Source organism: Mytilus edulis, chromosome 14 (genome assembly GCF_963676685.1).
Source record: "Mytilus edulis chromosome 14, xbMytEdul2.2, whole genome shotgun sequence".
Lineage (NCBI taxonomy): Eukaryota > Metazoa > Mollusca > Bivalvia > Mytilida > Mytilidae > Mytilus > Mytilus edulis.
Window position 1 is genome coordinate 68,346,958 of NC_092357.1, and position 19,384 is coordinate 68,366,341.

At 32.0% G+C, this 19,384-nt stretch overlaps 1 protein-coding gene and 1 long non-coding RNA gene across 48 annotated transcripts in view; one reads left to right on the forward strand and one right to left on the reverse strand.

Moving 5' to 3' along the window:
• The window catches only part of LOC139503786 (uncharacterized protein KIAA2012 homolog), a 97,636-nt gene that overhangs the window by 31,120 nt on the left and 47,132 nt on the right, over positions 1-19,384 (forward strand). For 18 of the 47 annotated variants that reach the window (XM_071293714.1, XM_071293701.1, XM_071293710.1 and 15 more), the window contains exons 7-12: positions 1,461-1,587; positions 6,260-6,298; positions 9,999-10,217; positions 12,120-12,233; positions 17,405-17,515; positions 18,455-18,607. In XM_071293714.1, the coding sequence (XP_071149815.1) occupies positions 1,461-1,587; positions 6,260-6,298; positions 9,999-10,217; positions 12,120-12,233; positions 17,405-17,515; positions 18,455-18,607 (763 nt within the window). Of the gene's footprint in view, positions 1-1,460; positions 1,588-6,259; positions 6,299-7,247; positions 7,266-9,998; positions 10,218-12,119; positions 12,234-17,404; positions 17,516-18,454; positions 18,608-19,384 lie in introns of all 47 variants that reach the window. The other 29 variants (XM_071293713.1, XM_071293678.1, XM_071293690.1 and 26 more) reach the window with 5 other exon arrangements.
• LOC139503795 (uncharacterized) lies at positions 13,725-14,569 on the reverse strand. The gene is made up of 2 exons (XR_011659193.1): positions 14,447-14,569; positions 13,725-13,875 (listed from the first exon to the last, which is right to left on the reverse strand). It is a non-coding gene; the product is annotated as an uncharacterized lncRNA (long non-coding RNA).

Sequence of the window (19,384 nt, forward strand, 5' to 3'; positions counted from 1 at the left end):
TTTGTTGCAGAAAGCTCGACATAGGGATAGTGATCCGGCGGCGGCGGCGGTGTTAGCTCACTTTTTAAAAGCTTTATATTTCAGAAGGTGGAAGACCTGGATGCTTCATACTTTGTATATAGATGCTTCATGTTACGAAGTTTCCGTCCGTCACATGTCCAATGTCCTTGACCTCATTTTCATGGTTCAGTGACCACTTGAAAAAAAAGTTCAATTTTTTTGTAATGTTGAATTCTCTCTTATTATAAGTAATAGGATAACTATATTTGGTATGTGCGTACCTTGCAAGGTCCTCATATCTGTCAGACAGTTTTCACTTGACCTCGACCTCATTTCATGGATCAGTGATCAAGGTTAAGTTTTGGTGGTCAAGTCCATATCTCAGATACTATAAGCAATAGGGCTAGTATATTCGGTGTATGGAAGGACTGTAAGGTGTACATGTCCAACTGGCAGGTGTCATCTGACCTTGACCTCATTTTCATGGTTCAGTGGTTATAGTTAAATTTTTGTGTTTTGGTCTGTTTTTCTCATACTATATGCAATAGGTCTACTATATTTGGTGTATGGAATGATGGTAAGGTGTACATGTCTAGCGGGCAGATGTCATGTGACCTTGACCTCATTTTCATGGTTCAGTGGTCAAAGTTAAGTTTTTGAGTTTTGGTCTTTTTATCTAATACTGTATGCCATAGGTCAACTATATTTGGTGTATGGAAATATTTTATGATCTTTATGTCAGTCGCGCAGGTTTTATTTGACGGTGACCTCATTTTCACGGTTCATTGCACAGTGTTAAGTTTTTGTGTTTTGGTCTATTTTTCTTAAACTATAAGTAATGGGTCAACTATATATGTTGCATAGAAGCATTGTTAGCTGTACAAGTCTGCCTTGCATGGTTCATCTGACCTTGACCTCATTTTCAAGGTTCATTGGTCTTTGTTTAGTTATCTTGGTTAATGTTAAGTTTATGAGACAGTTGTAATAAAACTAAGCTTTATACTTAGGACTATCAATATAATATCAATGATTAGTATAGAAGGCGAGACATTTCAGTGTGTGCACTCTTGTTTTCATAAGAAGAAAAAACAAAAAATTGCCTGTTCACCATGTTATTTAGAAATGTTTATGTTGAATTACCTCCCCTTTATCCTCAATAGAATCAAAGGGAGACATTTAAATGTAATAGCTTATCTAGTATTTAATTATTTCCATAGTCCTTAGAATTGAAGGAAAACAATTTATTATCTTCTGTAATTATGAATTACCTCCCCTAGTCTTTAGAATCAAAAGGTAGCCTGGGATCCGGCCCAATCTAGCTGCGCGTCTGACAAGATTAGCCAGGACCCCAGGCTAATCAAAAGGAGACTAATGAATTATCTCCCCTATATATAGCTCTGATATTTTGTTATGACTCGTGTTTTTAGACAAATCTATTTTAATATTTTTATATTTTTCAGTCTCTGCTAGATTCACAGAAATCAAAGGGAGTTTTAAATACAGATTTCCCAGAAGACAAATCTGAAGCATCTAGTCGATCCGGATCGATCAAAGGAAAAACACTCAAACGAAGGAGTAAAGATAAAGGTAGGATTGTGCAATTAATGGAAGCTTTTTCGAGGGGTATCTATTACCCTCTCAGCTATTTGTTATTTAATCTAATATACTGAATGTCCTATCATAAAATTATCATATTAGCCAATCAAAATATGGCATTTTAATGAAGTATAATAAATTTAATTACACCATTATATTTTTCTAAAAGACCATACATCTTTAAAACACAGAGGACTTTACAGAGTAACTAGAGTTATCTCTCTTGGTACATTAATTTAAAGGTGAACAATAACAAAGGGTTTTTGAAACAGCTAGATAAGTAAAGGAAGTTAGCTCAGATAATTTGATATTATAAAGGATTAACATTCTTTGTATTGTAGCATTTTACCTAAATGAAGGAAACGCAAACATAAAAGAATTTGCATATGGTTAAAAAAAAAAAAAAAAGGATATCTTCCTAACTGAAATAGTCATAAAGAATTGTTTTTAAAATAAAAAGGTTAAAGTTAAACACTCTAAAAATTTTAATAGGGTTGGTGGGTGGGGGATTTTTCCAAATGGTTGAAAAGAGAAGGATAAAAAAACACACACTCTTGCTATAAATAGTTTAAAAGATATTTTGATAGGGTTGGTGGGTGGGGGATTTTTCCAAATGGTTGAAAAGAGAAGGATAAAAACACACACACTCTTGCTATAAATAGTTTAAAAGATATTTTAATAGGGTTGGTGGGTGGGGGATTTTTCCAAATGGTTGAAAAGAGAAGGATAAAAACACACACACTCTTGCTATAAATAGTTTAAAAGATATTTTAATAGGGTTGGTGGGTGGGGGATTTTTCTAAATGGTTGAAAAGAGAAGGATAAAAACACACACACTCTTGCTATAAATAGTTTAAAAGATATTTTAATAGGGTTGGTGGGTGGGGGATTTTCCAAATGGTTGAAAAGAGAAGGATAAAAACACACACACTCTTGCTATAAATAGTTTAAAAGATATTTTAATAGGGTTGGTGGGTGGGGGATTTTCCAAATGGTTGAAAAGAGAAGGATAAAAACACACACACTCTTGCTATAAATAGTTTAAAAGATATTTTAATAGGGTTGGTGGGTGGGGGATTTTTCCAAATGGTTGAAAAGAGAAGGATAAAAACACACACACTCTTGCTATAAATAGTTTAAAAGATATTTTAATAGGGTTGGTGGGTGGGGGATTTTCCAAATGGTTGAAAAGAGAAGGATAAAAACACACACACTCTTGCTATAAATAGTTTAAAAGATATTTTAATAGGGTTGGTGGGTGGGGGATTTTTCCAAATGGTTGAAAAGAGAAGGATAAAACACACACACTCTTGCTATAAATAGTTTAAAAGATATTTTAATAGGGTTGGTGGGTGGGGGATTTTTCCAAATGGTTGAAAAGAGAAGGATAAAAACACACACACTCTTGCTATAAATAGTTTAAAAGATATTTTAATAGGGTTGGTGGGTGGGGGATTTTCCAAATGGTTGAAAAGAGAAGGATAAAAACACACACACTCTTGCTATAAATAGTTTAAAAGATATTTTAATAGGGTTGGTGGGTGGGGGATTTTTCCAAATGGTTGAAAAGAGAAGGATAAAACACACACACTCTTGCTATAAATAGTTTAAAAGATATTTTAATAGGGTTGGTGGGTGGGGGATTTTTCCAAATGGTTGAAAAGAGAAGGATAAAAACACACACACTCTTGCTATAAATAGTTTAAAAGATATTTTAATAGGGTTGGTGGGTGGGGGATTTTCCAAATGGTTGAAAAGAGAAGGATAAAAACACACACACTCTTGCTATAAATAGTTTAAAAGATATTTTAATAGGGTTGGTGGGTGGGGGATTTTCCAAATGGTTGAAAAGAGAAGGATAAAAACACACACACTCTTGCTATAAATAGTTTAAAAGATATTTTAATAGGGTTGGTGGGTGGGGGATTTTTCCAAATGGTTGAAAAGAGAAGGATAAAACACACACACTCTTGCTATAAATAGTTTAAAAGATATTTTAATAGGGTTGGTGGGTGGGGGATTTTTCCAAATGGTTGAAAAGAGAAGGATAAAAACACACACACTCTTGCTATAAATAGTTTAAAAGATATTTTAATAGGGTTGGTGGGTGGGGGATTTTCCAAATGGTTGAAAAGAGAAGGATAAAAACACACACACTCTTGTTATAAATAGTTTAAAAGATATTTTAATAGGGTTGGTGGGTGGGGGATTTTCCAAATGGTTGAAAAGAGAAGGATAAAAACACACACACTCTTGCTATAAATAGTTTAAAAGATATTTTAATAGGGTTGGTGGGTGGGGGATTTTTCCAAATGGTTGAAAAGAGAAGGAAAAAACACACACACTCTTGCTATAAATAGTTTAAAAGATATTTTAATAGGGTTGGTGGGTGGGGGATTTTCCAAATGGTTGAAAAGAGAAGGATAAAAACACACACACTCTTGCTATAAATAGTTTAAAAGATATTTTAATAGGGTTGGTGGGTGGGGGATTTTCCAAATGGTTGAAAAGAGAAGGATAAAAACACACACACTCTTGCTATAAATAGTTTAAAAGATATTTTAATAGGGTTGGTGGGTGGGGGATTTTCCAAATGGTTGAAAAGAGAAGGATAAAACACACACACTCTTGCTATAAATAGTTTAAAAGATATTTTAATAGGGTTGGTGGGTGGGGGATTTTTCCAAATGGTTGAAAAGAGAAGGATAAAAACACACACACTCTTGCTATAAATAGTTTAAAAGATATTTTAATAGGGTTGGTGGGTGGGGGATTTTCCAAATGGTTGAAAAGAGAAGGATAAAAACACACACACTCTTGCTATAAATAGTTTAAAAGATATTTTAATAGGGTTGGTGGGTGGGGGATTTTCCAAATGGTTGAAAAGAGAAGGATAAAAACACACACACTCTTGCTATAAATAGTTTAAAAGATATTTTAATAGGGTTGGTGGGTGGGGGATTTTTCCAAATGGTTGAAAAGAGAAGGAAAAAACACACACACTCTTGCTATAAATAGTTTAAAAGATATTTTAATAGGGTTGGTGGGTGGGGGATTTTCCGAATGGTTGAAAAGAGAAGGATAAAAACACACACACTCTTGCTATAAATAGTTTAAAAGATATTTTAATAGGGTTGGTGGGTGGGGGATTTTCCAAATGGTTGAAAAGAGAAGGATAAAAACACACACACTCTTGCTATAAATAGTTTAAAAGATATTTTAATAGGGTTGGTGGGTGGGGGATTTTCCAAATGGTTGAAAAGAGAAGGATAAAAACACACACACTCTTGCTATAAATAGTTTAAAAGATATTTTAATAGGGTTGGTGGGTGGGGGATTTTTCCAAATGGTTGAAAAGAGAAGGATAAAAACACACACACTCTTGCTATAAATAGTTTAAAAGATATTTTAATAGGGTTGGTGGGTGGGGGATTTTCCAAATGGTTGAAAAGAGGAGGATAAAAACACACACACTCTTGCTATAAATAGTTTAAAAGATATTTTAATAGGGTTACTGGGTGGGGGATTTTCCAAATGGTTGAAAAGAGAAGGATAAAAACACACACACTCTTGCTATAAATAGTTTAAAAGATATTTTAATAGGGTTGGTGGGTGGGGGATTTTTCCAAATGGTTGAAAAGAGAAGGAAAAAACACACACACTCTTGCTATAAATAGTTTAAAAGATATTTTAATAGGGTTGGTGGGTGGGGGATTTTCCAAATGGTTGAAAAGAGAAGGATAAAAACACACACACTCTTGCTATAAATAGTTTAAAAGATATTTTAATAGGGTTGGTGGGTGGGGGATTTTCCAAATGGTTGAAAAGAGAAGGATAAAAACACACACACTCTTGCTATAAATAGTTTAAAAGATATTTTAATAGGGTTGGTGGGTGGGGGATTTTCCAAATGGTTGAAAAGAGAAGGATAAAAACACACACACTCTTGCTATAAATAGTTTAAAAGATATTTTAATAGGGTTGGTTGGTTGGGGATTTTTCCAAATGGTTGAAAAGAGAAGGATAAAACACACACACTCTTGCTATAAATAGTTTAAAAGATATTTTAATAGGGTTGGTGGGTGGGGGATTTTTCCAAATGGTTGAAAAGAGAAGGATAAAAACACACACACTCTTGCTATAAATAGTTTAAAAGATATTTTAATAGGGTTGGTGGGTGGGGGATTTTCCAAATGGTTGAAAAGAGAAGGATAAAAACACACACACTCTTGCTATAAATAGTTTAAAAGATATTTTAATAGGGTTGGTGGGTGGGGGATTTTCCAAATGGTTGAAAAGAGAAGGATAAAAACACACACACTCTTGCTATAAATAGTTTAAAAGATATTTTAATAGGGTTGGTGGGTGGGGGATTTTTCCAAATGGTTGAAAAGAGAAGGAAAAAACACACACACTCTTGCTATAAATAGTTTAAAAGATATTTTAATAGGGTTGGTGGGTGGGGGATTTTTCCAAATGGTTGAAAAGAGAAGGATAAAAACACACACACTCTTGCTATAAATAGTTTAAAAGATATTTTAATAGGGTTGGTGGGTGGGGGATTTTTCCAAATGGTTGAAAAGAGAAGGATAAAAACACACACACTCTTGCTATATATAGTTTAAAAGATCATAAATGATACAATTTTTATTTCCATATACAGATGTGACCTTCAGTGCTGTGGTATCAATATTAAAATTTGGTAATTTAGTAACATCGTTGTGTTTTATTCTGCTATACGCTTTTTAAAGAGTTGCCAATTTCATCAGTATTGTCAATTTCGTATTGTTTTCATAGAACTGTATAAGGCACAAAAAGTATTGCATTACAGTTATACCAAAGTAGATTATTTGTAACCATTCAGTTGTTTTTTTTAGCATGAGGAAAAGTTACAAAATGCATGTAGAATCATATTCACAATATCTAAATTTTTAAAAATTTAATTATATGAAAAAAAAGGTTCAAGTTTTAATCCCATTAAATAAAAGTCATATACATGTATTTGAAAGATATAACTGTGGATTGACTATATTTCAACAGATGCCATTGTATTCAGGATTTCATTTTTATAAAGCACAAATTTTGGCAAAACCTAAAAATGAAGAATCCAACAAATTACAATTTATGTCCATTCTAAAAAAAGTTGTACTCATGAATATATCGTATAGCAGGTTATTTTTCAAGGGTGTAAAATTTCGCGACTTTTATTTAATATGGTTAACAGCTTTACATGTATACTCTAAAAATTGACAGAATTTATTTTGGCGATTTTCTTCTATCTGCAAAAATAAGCAAAAATTTACATCCTGCGAAAATAACCCGTTATACAGTATTTGAAGGTTATTTTTTACCTGTACTTTATCCAAACCATTGATTAAATTAAAGTTCATTAAAACCATGTAATAGTTAGACATTGTAATTTTTATAGAGCATTATTGCAGACAAATCCATATTGTTTTTTTTATTCTTTTAATTGTCTAGTTATTTTGCTAGATTAGGAAGTTTTTATGTGTATTAGAATATTCCAGAAGAACAGTATTCAATTTTTATTAAATTTATACAGTGTCAAAACTTATCATGGCTTATAGGATTAATTTCGTTGAGACAGCAAAAATTATAAAACTTTATTTTAACTTGTGTGTCTTCGTTAGATTCAGAGTCATCAAGAGGTAATGCTAGAATTCCATATTTTCAATTTACACAGTTACTTCCCTTTCGTTGAAATTATCTCCCCTTTTTAGCAGCATATTTGAATATACAGTTTTGGGTATAAACAACTATAGATAATGATTTTATTGAGTCAAAAGCTGAAATGTCAATGTATTAAAAAAACAAAGGCTAATTAGTAGCAATATTTTGCTACAAGGGGAAGTAAATCTTCATACTTTGGAAGTCATTGTGCAAATTGATGCAGGAATTGTTAAAAAAACATGTATATGAAGCTTGAACTGTCTTACACATTTTTCTATTTCTTAAATATTATAATTGCATGTCACATTTGAATTCTCCAATTAACACAAACTGTCTGATCTTCTTGATCTCTCTCGATCTTGATATATATCTGCAAATATTTCTGTTTGAAAAAATATCAATTGTTTCATACATATATACTATATTTCAAATATGTTCTTTTTTTTTACAGAATGACTCAATGTCATGATACATTTTTGCTTGGCTTTGTTACTAAAAACAAACCTTTCCCTTTTTTTAACACATATTTGAAGTCTATACAAACTATACATAATTTCGTGTTTGCATCACAGCTGAAGATTGACCAATCAGATAATTAGATTGTGTTTATCTATTTGAATATTGGAGTTGAAGCAGTTACAAATCCTTGGGTTTTACCATATATAGGTACACAAACTTAAAACTCAATTTATTTTTTGTTGAATCATTAAAATTAAATTTGAGATCGTTTTTTCAAATCTCCTTATCATATTAGACATGTGTTTTAAAAATCTTTGTGATATCTTTTACCGTTTGCTTTTAAATTGGAATTAAAAATTGTATTTTCCCATAGAGTTTGAGGTAAAATCCCGAGAATTTCACCTCCTAGAAATTTAAAGTGCCAGGATGTTCGAAAATATGTATTGAAACTATTGTCTTCTCTATTTTCAAAATATTCTGCTGGACTTTGTTACCTTCAAATATATAATCAGAACAATAATATAGTGCTTTATTAATATATAAAGATAAGATGTGGTATGATTCCCAATGAGACAACTATCAACAACAGACCAAAATGGCACAGAAATTAACAACTATAGGTCACCGTACAGCCTTCAACAATGAGCAAAGCCCAAACATCAATTTATACAGTCTGATTATGATACAGATCATGTGACCATCAGGTGACCCTGCTTTGCTTACAAGGATCTGACAACACTCCATTTAGGAGATTATAAACTGCATTGTATTTTAAGCTCCAACGGCATCAATTGGTGTTTAATCGCAAATTAGGGACACTGGCATTTTAAGCATTAGCTCAAAATACAATATTGTTATCTTCATTCTAATGAAACTGACAGAAAACAACGTTAAATCATACATTTTAAATCTGTCATTTGTCATCTACGCTTGCGCACATATTTTTCATGACATATCAATTGTGAATTGATGCCATAAAAATTGTTGACTTTATCCAATCTAAATCAACATTACAAACGATGTTGCTTTAGAATTTACTTTCTGTTTAAAAGACCTTTCAGAATCCTTGGATTTTGTCAGTATGATATATACACACCATTAAAAATTTAAAGGCTGAAATTTCTCTACAAGTACAGAAAGTAGACAGCAGGTTTCAGTATTGTGAAATCTCTCTAAACTGGATTTTTATCATCAGCTCAGTAAATATAAAAAAAGAAGATGCGGTATGATTGTTTAAATGAGACAACTCTCCACAAGAGACCAAAATGACACAGAAATTAACAACTAACAGGCTATTATTTGAACTTGGAATTATTTTTAATTATGGAATTTGCTTGATTTCTTGTTATTGAAATTTTCAATAAATTCCACGTTTATTCTGTACTGAAATGTTCTGTGCTGCGCACAACACTTTCTATTACAAAGAAAATAGTATTTTTCAATAGAATGTACTGTGCCGCGCACAACACTATCTAACCAAAATACATTGTATGGAAAGTGTTATTTACCGCTCAAAAGATCATAATACCACATATTACATGGAATTTATCAAAAATTTTAAACACAAGAAATTATGCAAATTCCATAATTAAAAATAATTCCAAGTTCATTATAGCCTGTTCACTATAGGTCACTGCGGCCTTCAACAATGAGCAAAGCCCATACCGCACAGTCAGCACAGTAAGTCAGTACTTCGGTACTGACATAATTTGCATGTAATATATAATTTTCTAAAATTGTCTGTTTATGAATTTATAGATTATTAAAAAACTATGGTTTCATCTCCCTCCAGCAAAGTAAAGTTTAGGTTGATTTGACTATTTCTAGGTCCTTTTTGGTCATTATAGCTCTTTAAATGTTTTGATGTTTTTTCATACTTGGCTGTCAAATATTTGACTTTGAGCATTCCTGTGATAGGTTAATATCCTGATATGCACTTCAGACACAGATTTTTTTCTCAACAGTCTTACAGTAAAATACAGAGGCAGATTTAGGGGGGACCCGGGCTCCCTCTTTTTGGGAAAAAATTTGGTTGCTTATATAGGGAATCACTGAAGCGTGACTAAAGTGGGGCCCCACTTATGAAAATTTCTAGATCCGCCACTGAAATACTGAAACAATACAATTATTTAGACACTCATGCAGCACATCAAGATATTTGTTACTTAATAAATGAACAGGAATTTATTAAATAATGTGTGATTTTTGTCAGATTCCTGTAAACTTAAACTCACTTGCCATTGTCTTTTTAGCTACTTCTCCCTTGCCATTCGATAATGCTGAAAGTGAAAAAGAATATGTCGGCAGTGTTCCAGTGGCCAGTGTCCGTGGTGACCAGTCAAGTGTGCCACAATTGCCTCATATTAGTGGTGCGATGCCACTCACTCCTATTGGAGAGGCCAGTCGTGAGGGGACAAGAATGACTATTCCTGTTTCTCTGCCACCTATTGGACAAGATCAGGGTATTGATGGTGAGAAAAGTCAATTATCATGTGTTTTCATATATGTTTCAATTAATTGTATTTTTTTATCATTTGTTTTTACAGGTTTTATAAAAGTGTCACATGTAATCACATGTTTTATTAAATTTTCACACATATTTGACTGAATGGTCATGTGTTTTCACATTTGTTTTTGCTTAATTGTCATGTGTTTTAACATGTGTTTCAATTCATTGTCATGTGTTTCACTGATGTTTCACTGAATTGTTTTATGTTTTCACATGTGTCAATTAATTGTCATGACTGTTTTCACCTATGTTTGACTGAACTGCCATATGTTTTTACATGTTTCACTGAATTGCTGTGTGTTTTCACCTTTTTTCATATAATTGACATGTGTTTTCACATTTGTTACACGACCTGTCGCATGTTTCAACATTTATTACACTATATTCTCGTATGAATTTACAGTTACTTCAGTGAGCTGTCATGTGTTTACATTTGTTTCACACTTCATGTATATTAAGGTGGTACCCAACACTTTCACTAAAATTAATTTGGCTTGTTTAATTTTCATAAAATTTTGTCAAAGTATTTACTTTGAGACTTTAATAAAAATATGAAAATTAATTTTTTTTTTAACCTACCGTTTTGTCAAAAAAATTACACTGGTTATATAGCAATTTGACAAACACCAATTTTGATCATTGAGAAGCTTAATATTCCCTTAATAATACAGTTTATTTAAAACGTTCTGCCGACTTTACAGAGTTATCTCCCTGTAGTGTTAGGTACCACCTTAATTTGGCCTTATGCTACTTGTTCTCATGAATTGGTGAAAGTATGATTTCTTGTTTAATATTTAATAATTCTGTCATATTTTTTGCCTGATTAAAAGCTTCATTTTCAATTTTAAATTTCTGCTTAATATATAGATAAGTGGATGTGGTAATTGATTGCCAAAGAGATAACTATCCCTTAATGTTCAAATGAAGTGGATCTAAGGTATTAAGGGCAACTGTATGGTATGGCCTTCAACAATGAAGAATTCCCATACTGTATAGTTGGCTATAAAGGATCCTGACATGAAAAATATAAATTGATCTTGATTTTAAAAGAATGAAAAATATAAATTGATCTTGATTTTAAAAGAATGAAAAATATAAATTGATCTTGATTTTAAAAGAATGAAAAATATAAATTGATCTTGATTTAAAAAAATGAAAAATATGACAGAATATAACTATGAGAGCTTTGAATGTTTTTATTTGCAAATGTTTATGTAAATTGTTATAATATATGCCAATATATGCTATGTTTGATGGACTAAATATTGTAGAGAGATAATTCACTTATATTGTTAGATGAAATCCTTTTTGACAATTTCTTGTAAAACAATTAGTAACATTACTATGACATTGAAAAAATTGTCAACTTTTTGAAAACAAATATCGACCTACATACACTTAGGAGATATTTAGTGTATTGTATTGTATTTTAAGCTCTGACGGCATCAATTAGTGAATTGATGGTCACAAATTAAGTAAACGGGTATGTGCCACCATCAAATTACCAATTGATGCCATCAGAGCTTATAATCCATATCATTATCTCAGTTCAAATGAAAGTAACAAGAACAACGTCAGATCATATATTAAAAATCTTTCACAGTCATTTGCGCTTACATGTATATTTTCATAGTATCAAATGTGAATTGATGTCATGAAAATTGGTGACGTTAACCAATCAAAATGAATATTACAAACGTTGTTGCATTAGAATGAGGAATTTATAGAAGTTCTTTTGAATTAGGAATTATAAGATTTATGCTCAATTTTGCTGTCCATCAAACATCGTGTACATGTTGTAATCATTACCTGTAGTTTGCACTTTGTTTTACCTGTCTGTGCTTTACCTGTGTTTTACCTACAGGTGTTCCCATGTTAACTGTAATACCTCCAACCCCTCAACATTCTAGCTTAACTGCTTCTCCTACTAAGATGGTGAAAGATTCCCAGCTCCTTCCTCAAGATGAAGGCAATGAAGGTTGGTTGGTGATCACATGACTTGACACATGACTTGTCACATGACTTGTCACATGACTTGTCACATTATTGAGTTACTTCTCTTGTTTGATAGAAAAGTTTGAAATACATTTACTGTAAGTTCTGAAATTATTTTGTGCATTTTTGATTATTCACAAAAAATTAGAAAAACAGGATATCAGAATGCAAGTTCTTTCTATTTTGAAGCTCACCTGTTCATATTATTTACAATAGTTAAAACCTCCAATATTTAATTAAATTACAGTATATCAGTTTTAAGCAGGATACTCTTTTTAAAGTAAAAACTTTTTTTACCAAAGATTTTTTAAATAGTCGTTGCTTTTTCCCACATCATAATGTTTATGACTGGCCTGAATAATTCAATCCCTCCCTAAAACCAATCTCTCCTTCTTGCGAGCCCCTGGATTCCTTTCCCAGCGGGCACAAAACGTTGTATCAACGTTGATCCAAAGTCAGTCTTAAACGTTGTTACAACGTTGAAATTTGGGTTAGTTTTGAAAGTTGTAATGACGTTGAAATTCTGACGTTGAATCAACGTTGCAGTTTCAACGTTGTATTGACGTTGATAACATGTTGAAATCGGGTCCAGTGACGTTGAAATCAGGTTGGGTTTAGGTTGAAATCAGGTCGAGTTTGGTTGAAATCAAGTCTGGTTTAGGTTGAAATCAGGTCGAGTTAGGTTGTAGTTGGGTCATTTGTAGGTTGGTTGAAGTGATGGTTTTGGGGTGTACATTAATCCTAATTGGCACGTGTTCAAATACAATAACAAAATACCTGAATTATGAAATGAAAAAGCCACTTTCAAGTTTTTTTTCAATTTAGTGTCCATCAACAGTTCCTTTCTCATTAAGGGACTCCAGAAGAGAATAGTAGACAATAACAATCAGAAACAAAGAAAGAGACCGTTACAATATCAAAATTTTATTTGAAACCAAATTTATCAATATTAACAAAGCTTACTTTTCTAGCACATCAAATTTCTCAAAGCAAAGGAAAAAAGAAAAACTTACTACAGCACACTGGTTTGATTCTGGTTGATCAAGTTTTCCAACTTATAAAAAAAATAGGTAAATGCAGCAAGTTTGACACAGTGACACAAAATGCCTCCTTTGTTTTATGTGAATACATAGCAGGACCATTAAAAAAAAATGTTCTCATTTTAAGTTTTTGTAATCCGATATTTCATGTATTTACTTCTTTTTTATTGTCTTTTTTTTCATTTTTATTGATACTTGTTGATCTGAAATTTGACTTTTTGAGGGTATACCGTATGTTTTTTTTTATAATTTATCTTGAAGGCATTTGGAACAAACCATACCATCACCAAGCTGTTTACTCATTCAATCATTTTCTATACACCCGATACAACTGAGTAAACCGGAGAAAAAAAGATGCACCAAATAACGTATTTCTAAATGTCACTGCCTTTTTTTCCTGGCACTAAATTAACTATAGAAATTAAAAAAAGAGGTTTTTAAAATGAAAAATTTCTTTTCTTTTAATGATTTATTCTTTTTGCCTAGAAACTCCTTCTGCTCTCTGTGGGGCACTCTTCAAATGTCCTGATCACTGCTCGGATATTTTGGATTCTGGTGTCTCTCTGTGGCAAACTAGAACAGCATCTGAAAGCATGGAAAAGAAATAACATAAATTTGAATTACATAAATAAAGTTGTGTACTTTTACAAGCTGGAAATGTTATCAAATTCTACCAATTTTAAAACAATTATTTCAAATCATAGAAAACAACATGTTCATTTGAAACAATTGTACCAGCTTGCATAATAACAAGACAAAGCATGAATCCTTTAAACCAGATCTGTGTTTTGCAATAACCATAATGTTCATATACAGATCAAACTATCAAAGATGAGAGATATTTAACGAAAAAATATAAAAGACCAAAACAGTGTTTAAGAGCAGACCATTTCTATATGTGTCAAACACACCATATCGAGTTGTATTGGAACGAATGGCTAGTGTTCAATGACACCCCTCCCCCTTTTTCTGATATTACTGACTCTGTGCATGGATATATGCAATTATGTTTCGACATGAAACTGAATTAGATTCAGTAAGATAAGATCTTCTCATAATTTCTGTGAAGGTAAACATGCAGATAATCTGATAAATAATTTGAATGTGTTTGTTTATATTATGATTCTTCGTTAATTTAACTGTAAAATAGACTTACGCTAATATCAAGAGGTTTATACAGAAAAGTCTTCTATCTTCTTTGTATTCCTTAGACGCAGTTGTTCACTATTTGTTCATCAGTCTGGTGCGATAATTTCTCGAGGATGTTTTTCAAAATTTTCTAAACGGATGTTAGAAAGAGGTGCGCGTGCTTGTGTGCGCATCCAAATATAAATATTCGGAACTCCAGTTGAAAAACCGCGAAAATTTAAAAACTTCTCAATTATTATGATTACATTGTACATCGATGATATTTTAAGTCAAGGATTTGTACTAAACAAATCCTTGTTTAAGTTTATATTTTAAATATCAATCGGTAAAAATAATTAATTAAATATACCGAATAATTTCACCTATTTATTTAATTGAATAAAAGCAATTAAAAAAATCGATTTGATTAAAAAAAAAATATAAACTAAGAATATATCATATTTATACAGATATACCTATAATTAAAATAGCATGAACAGGTTTTGAGATCTCCCAAAATATAGATAATTAATAAACCAAAATTAGATTGGTTAGAATTGATTTTTTTAAAGACACTTAAAAAATAAACACAAAACAAAATTAATTTGAAAAAGCCGATTTGTTATTGGTGATGTCTCCAGAGTCCTGACCACTTGTTCTTGTCCAAAACTCCTTTCCATGCATAAACAATGCAATTCGTTCTACCCCCTTTTTTATGGGAAAATGATTGATTATATAGGGATCATGGAAGCATGACAGGAGGAAACCCCCTCACACTTATGGCAGTCAGTGGACCCCCTTATAAGTATTATAAATTCTAGATTAGAGACTTATTATCCAATCGTTTATAATACATGCTGCACTGCTCCTTGTTCGATCTGCTCATCCAATATATCTGTACCCTTCAATTTTGACAATAAGATTTTTCTGTCGCGATTGACTGACGTTAACCCAACGTTGAATTAACGTTGTTGTTTATACGTTGATTTTAACGACGTAAATTCAACATTGAAACAACGTTGTGTAGTCAACGTTGAATACCATGACGTTAGATCAACGTTGAATTTAGGTCGATCAACGTCACGACCACATTTCAACCAAATTTCAACGTTGTCGCAACGTTGAGTGCCCACTGGGTTTACATCAGAAACTCCTTAAGAATCCTGGTTTTTGATTGGTGCCCAGTAGGAGAGGTGACCTATATGTAGCCTTCATAGAGCAGCTAAATAAACTCATCATAGATACCAGCACTAAATTTTGTATATACGCCAGACGCACATTTCGTCTACAAAAGACTCATCAGTGATGCTCAAATCCAAAAGAAGTTAAAAATTACAAATAAAGTACGAAGTTGAAGAGCATTGAGGACCAAAATAATATAACAGCTCAATTATTTGGATCAATTTATAGCAAAGCATTGCAAATAGAAAAGTAATTTTACAAGGGAAGTAACTCAGGTTTGCAGCTCTTAAACCTTATCAACCCCTTTGACATATGTATATATATAATCTACAATGATACTTCAAGGCATATATATGACTTCAATTTGAAACTTTTGTTTGTATTTTTTGTTCATATTGAATGAATCTTTAATTTTCTATAATTATAATCCATTAGTTATATAAATTCTAATTTATTTTTTTATTCAATATTAATCTATAAGTAAAAATGTGATTGCTCATCATTTCATGTTGACATGGATTATATATTTATTTGCATAAATGGGCTTCTTTATAACAAAATTCACAATTCAAAGAGATTTCGATGTAAAAAAGAAAAGCCTGATGAATTCTACATCGATCATGTTCACCTAATCAAATATTTCTGTCTTCATTTTTAGAAAACAGCAGTATGACTATTGGATAAGAACGAAAAGGCCCTTAGACCACGTTTTTTTAATTTGTTGGTTTACGGATCCGCCGACCCGATTTTGCCGATTTTCAGAATAAAAATAAAATTGACTTTTCATGCTTTTTTATTCCCTCTGGGGCGCCGACCCTAACAAATGCATTATCCCTGAAAAATTAAAATTTTCTTTTTTTATGAAATGAAATGCATTTATCACTAACAAAATTGATAAGACTTTCTGTTGTGAAAAAATAAAACTTTCAGTTTACGTTTCTAAAAATAGACAACTCAATTATAACTGACCTTGAAATGTAGTTTGTGCAAATAATTTTGCGGAACAAAACCTGTGTTTAAAACCAATTACACAATAAGTTTGTTTCCCTTATTTGTCATCAGTCAGTAAGATGCATCATCTCATAGAAATAGACTTGTCCAAATGTGGACAGGGTGAAGGCATCAAGTTGAAGTACTGAATATTATCAAATTATTTGGAATTTTCTTGTTTCATAGATAATAAAAAAAATATCGCCCATTTGGATAAAAAACGGGAATGCATGACAACAGATTAACCCGATATTTTCGTTTTTCCAGTGGACGAGTCTATTACGTTTTTTGACACGTGTGTTGAAACTTATTTTTGTACGATTTTTTTCACATATTTTCTTTATCAGTTTTCGTGTTTGAAGATCATTATTCACCAAGTTTTCTGGAATTGATTAAGAGCTACGCGAATCTGTTTCTCTTGTTTGTGAAATGACGATTTAATTTCGTCTTTGTCCGTGCACCTCCTTTTTTTTACGGGAAATTATTATAGACAATGTCATGCGATGTTTATGACAGCTAAGCAATCATATTTCATCGAACTAAAATTTAAGAAATGATGACAAAATAGCATATTTTAAACAAACATATTGTTAGAAAGGTGAAATATATATTTATTTTACATATTTTTCTGTCTTAGAAGATTTTTTTTTCACGACCGACCGACCCAATTTTTTCATGGGGAAATCCGTAAACCAACAAATGAAAAACCGTGGCCTTACTAAAACAAACTTATTCATCACAAAAAAAATATAAAAGATTTGCATGTTAAGACGTAATTCTATTTGAAAATTTGAAATAATTGATTTTTTTATAGAGTTTTCTGATGAGAGTGGTGTTGGTGTGAAGACGGAGAGAACAGAGAGACATTACGGAGAGGAAACAGAAAGAAAGAGGAGAGTACGGAAAATAAAGGCTGAAAATACAGGTATGTTGCAATCTAATTAATAAAAGTACAAGCATTCATAGATATAAGAAGATGTGGTCACATAATGAGTGCCAATGAGACTGTTGAACTATCCATCCAATAGATTTAGGAAGATGTGGTATGAGTGCCAATGAGACAACTCGATCTCCATCCAAATAACAATTTATAAATGTAAACCATTATAGGGCAAGGTACGGCCTTCAACACAGAGCCTTGGCTCACACCGAACAGCAAGCCCCAAAAATGCCTAGTGTAAAACCATTCATATTGGAAAATATACAAAAAAAAAATCAGACTAGTTCAAACATTATTTATCGGCTAAATAACACCATAGTTTAAAATCATAGACTAGTTCAAACATATTTTATCGGCTAAATAACACCATAGGTTATATACTTCATGTCAAATTTAGCAGAGCAACACCAACAAAAATGTTAATTTTGATATACTGCTTATTCAAAATACAATTTACATTGCAATTTTGATTGTAACGTTACCACCACACACCCCATTTTCTTTTGGAATTATAACATGGCTTTGTTTATAAAGCAAAAAAAGAGTCTCACATTAGAATATTTCTTTACAAACTTTTTTTATTGTATTTATTTCACCGCTTCCTTACAGTATGAAAGTGTATCTACGTCCCATGTTTATAATGTGAATTGATATAAAAAAGAAGATGTGGTATGATTGCCAATGAGACAACTCTTCACAAGAGACCAAAATGACACAGAAATTAACAACTTGAGGTCACCGTAACGCCTTCAACAATGAGCAAAGCCCATACCGCATAGTCAGCTATAAAAGGCCCTGAAATGACAATGTAAAACAATTAAAATGGGAAAACTAACGGCTTTATTTATTTTAAAAAATGAACGAAAATCTATGTCTCATGTTGTTTATTTATTTACATTGTTACAATTCAATTCATTTAACCAGGCCCTACTGTATCTGGAGGTTACCACCTACACAGCAGTACAGAGAGTCTTGGAGGACCAAGCAGCGCCCACTCTTTGCCAACAGCCAAGCCACTCAGAACTCATTGGAAGGGCAGCACTCAGAGTCTCAAGAGTGATCGATCTAAGAAAGGATGTATGTACTGAATGCTGTTATGAGGGGTCATTTCAAGATATGTACTGAAATTTTATTATGAGATGTCATTTCAAGATATCAATTAGAATGCTGTTTTGAAGGGTCTTTTAAGATATGTATTAAAATGATGTTTTGAGGGATCTTTTTAAGATATGTACTGAAATTTTATTATGAAAGGTCATTTCAAGATATTAACTGAAATGCTGTTTGAGGGGTCATTTCAAGATATCAATTGAAATGCTGTTTTGAGGGGTCATTTGAAAATATCAATTGAAATGCTGTTTTAAGAGGTCATTTAAAGATATATCGTGAAATGCTGATATAAGGGATCATTCAAGATATCTTTTGAAATGCTGTTATGAGGGGTCATTTCAAGACATGTACTAAAATCCTTTTATGTAGGGTCAATAATTCTTCTCTTGAAGATAGTATACTATGGATTCATTATTATTTGTTGGTACCAATTTTCGTGGTTTTCGTGGGTACAGGTGAACCATGAATTTAAATGTTCAACTAATTACACATTTTCTATAGGATGTGTATGCAGGGATTAGTAAAACCACGAAATAAAATACCCTCAACTTTTCCTCAATCCACGAAAATTTATACCCACGAAAATAAATGAATCCACAGTATAAGCCAAAAAAAAAGAGGGGTGGGGTGCACTAACTATGTAAAGTGTGTTAGAGATGAGCTACTTGAATAGGTAACTCTTTCGTAACTCTAACTTTTTGATGCGTTTTGTTATTTGATTTTGCCATGTGATTATGGACTTTC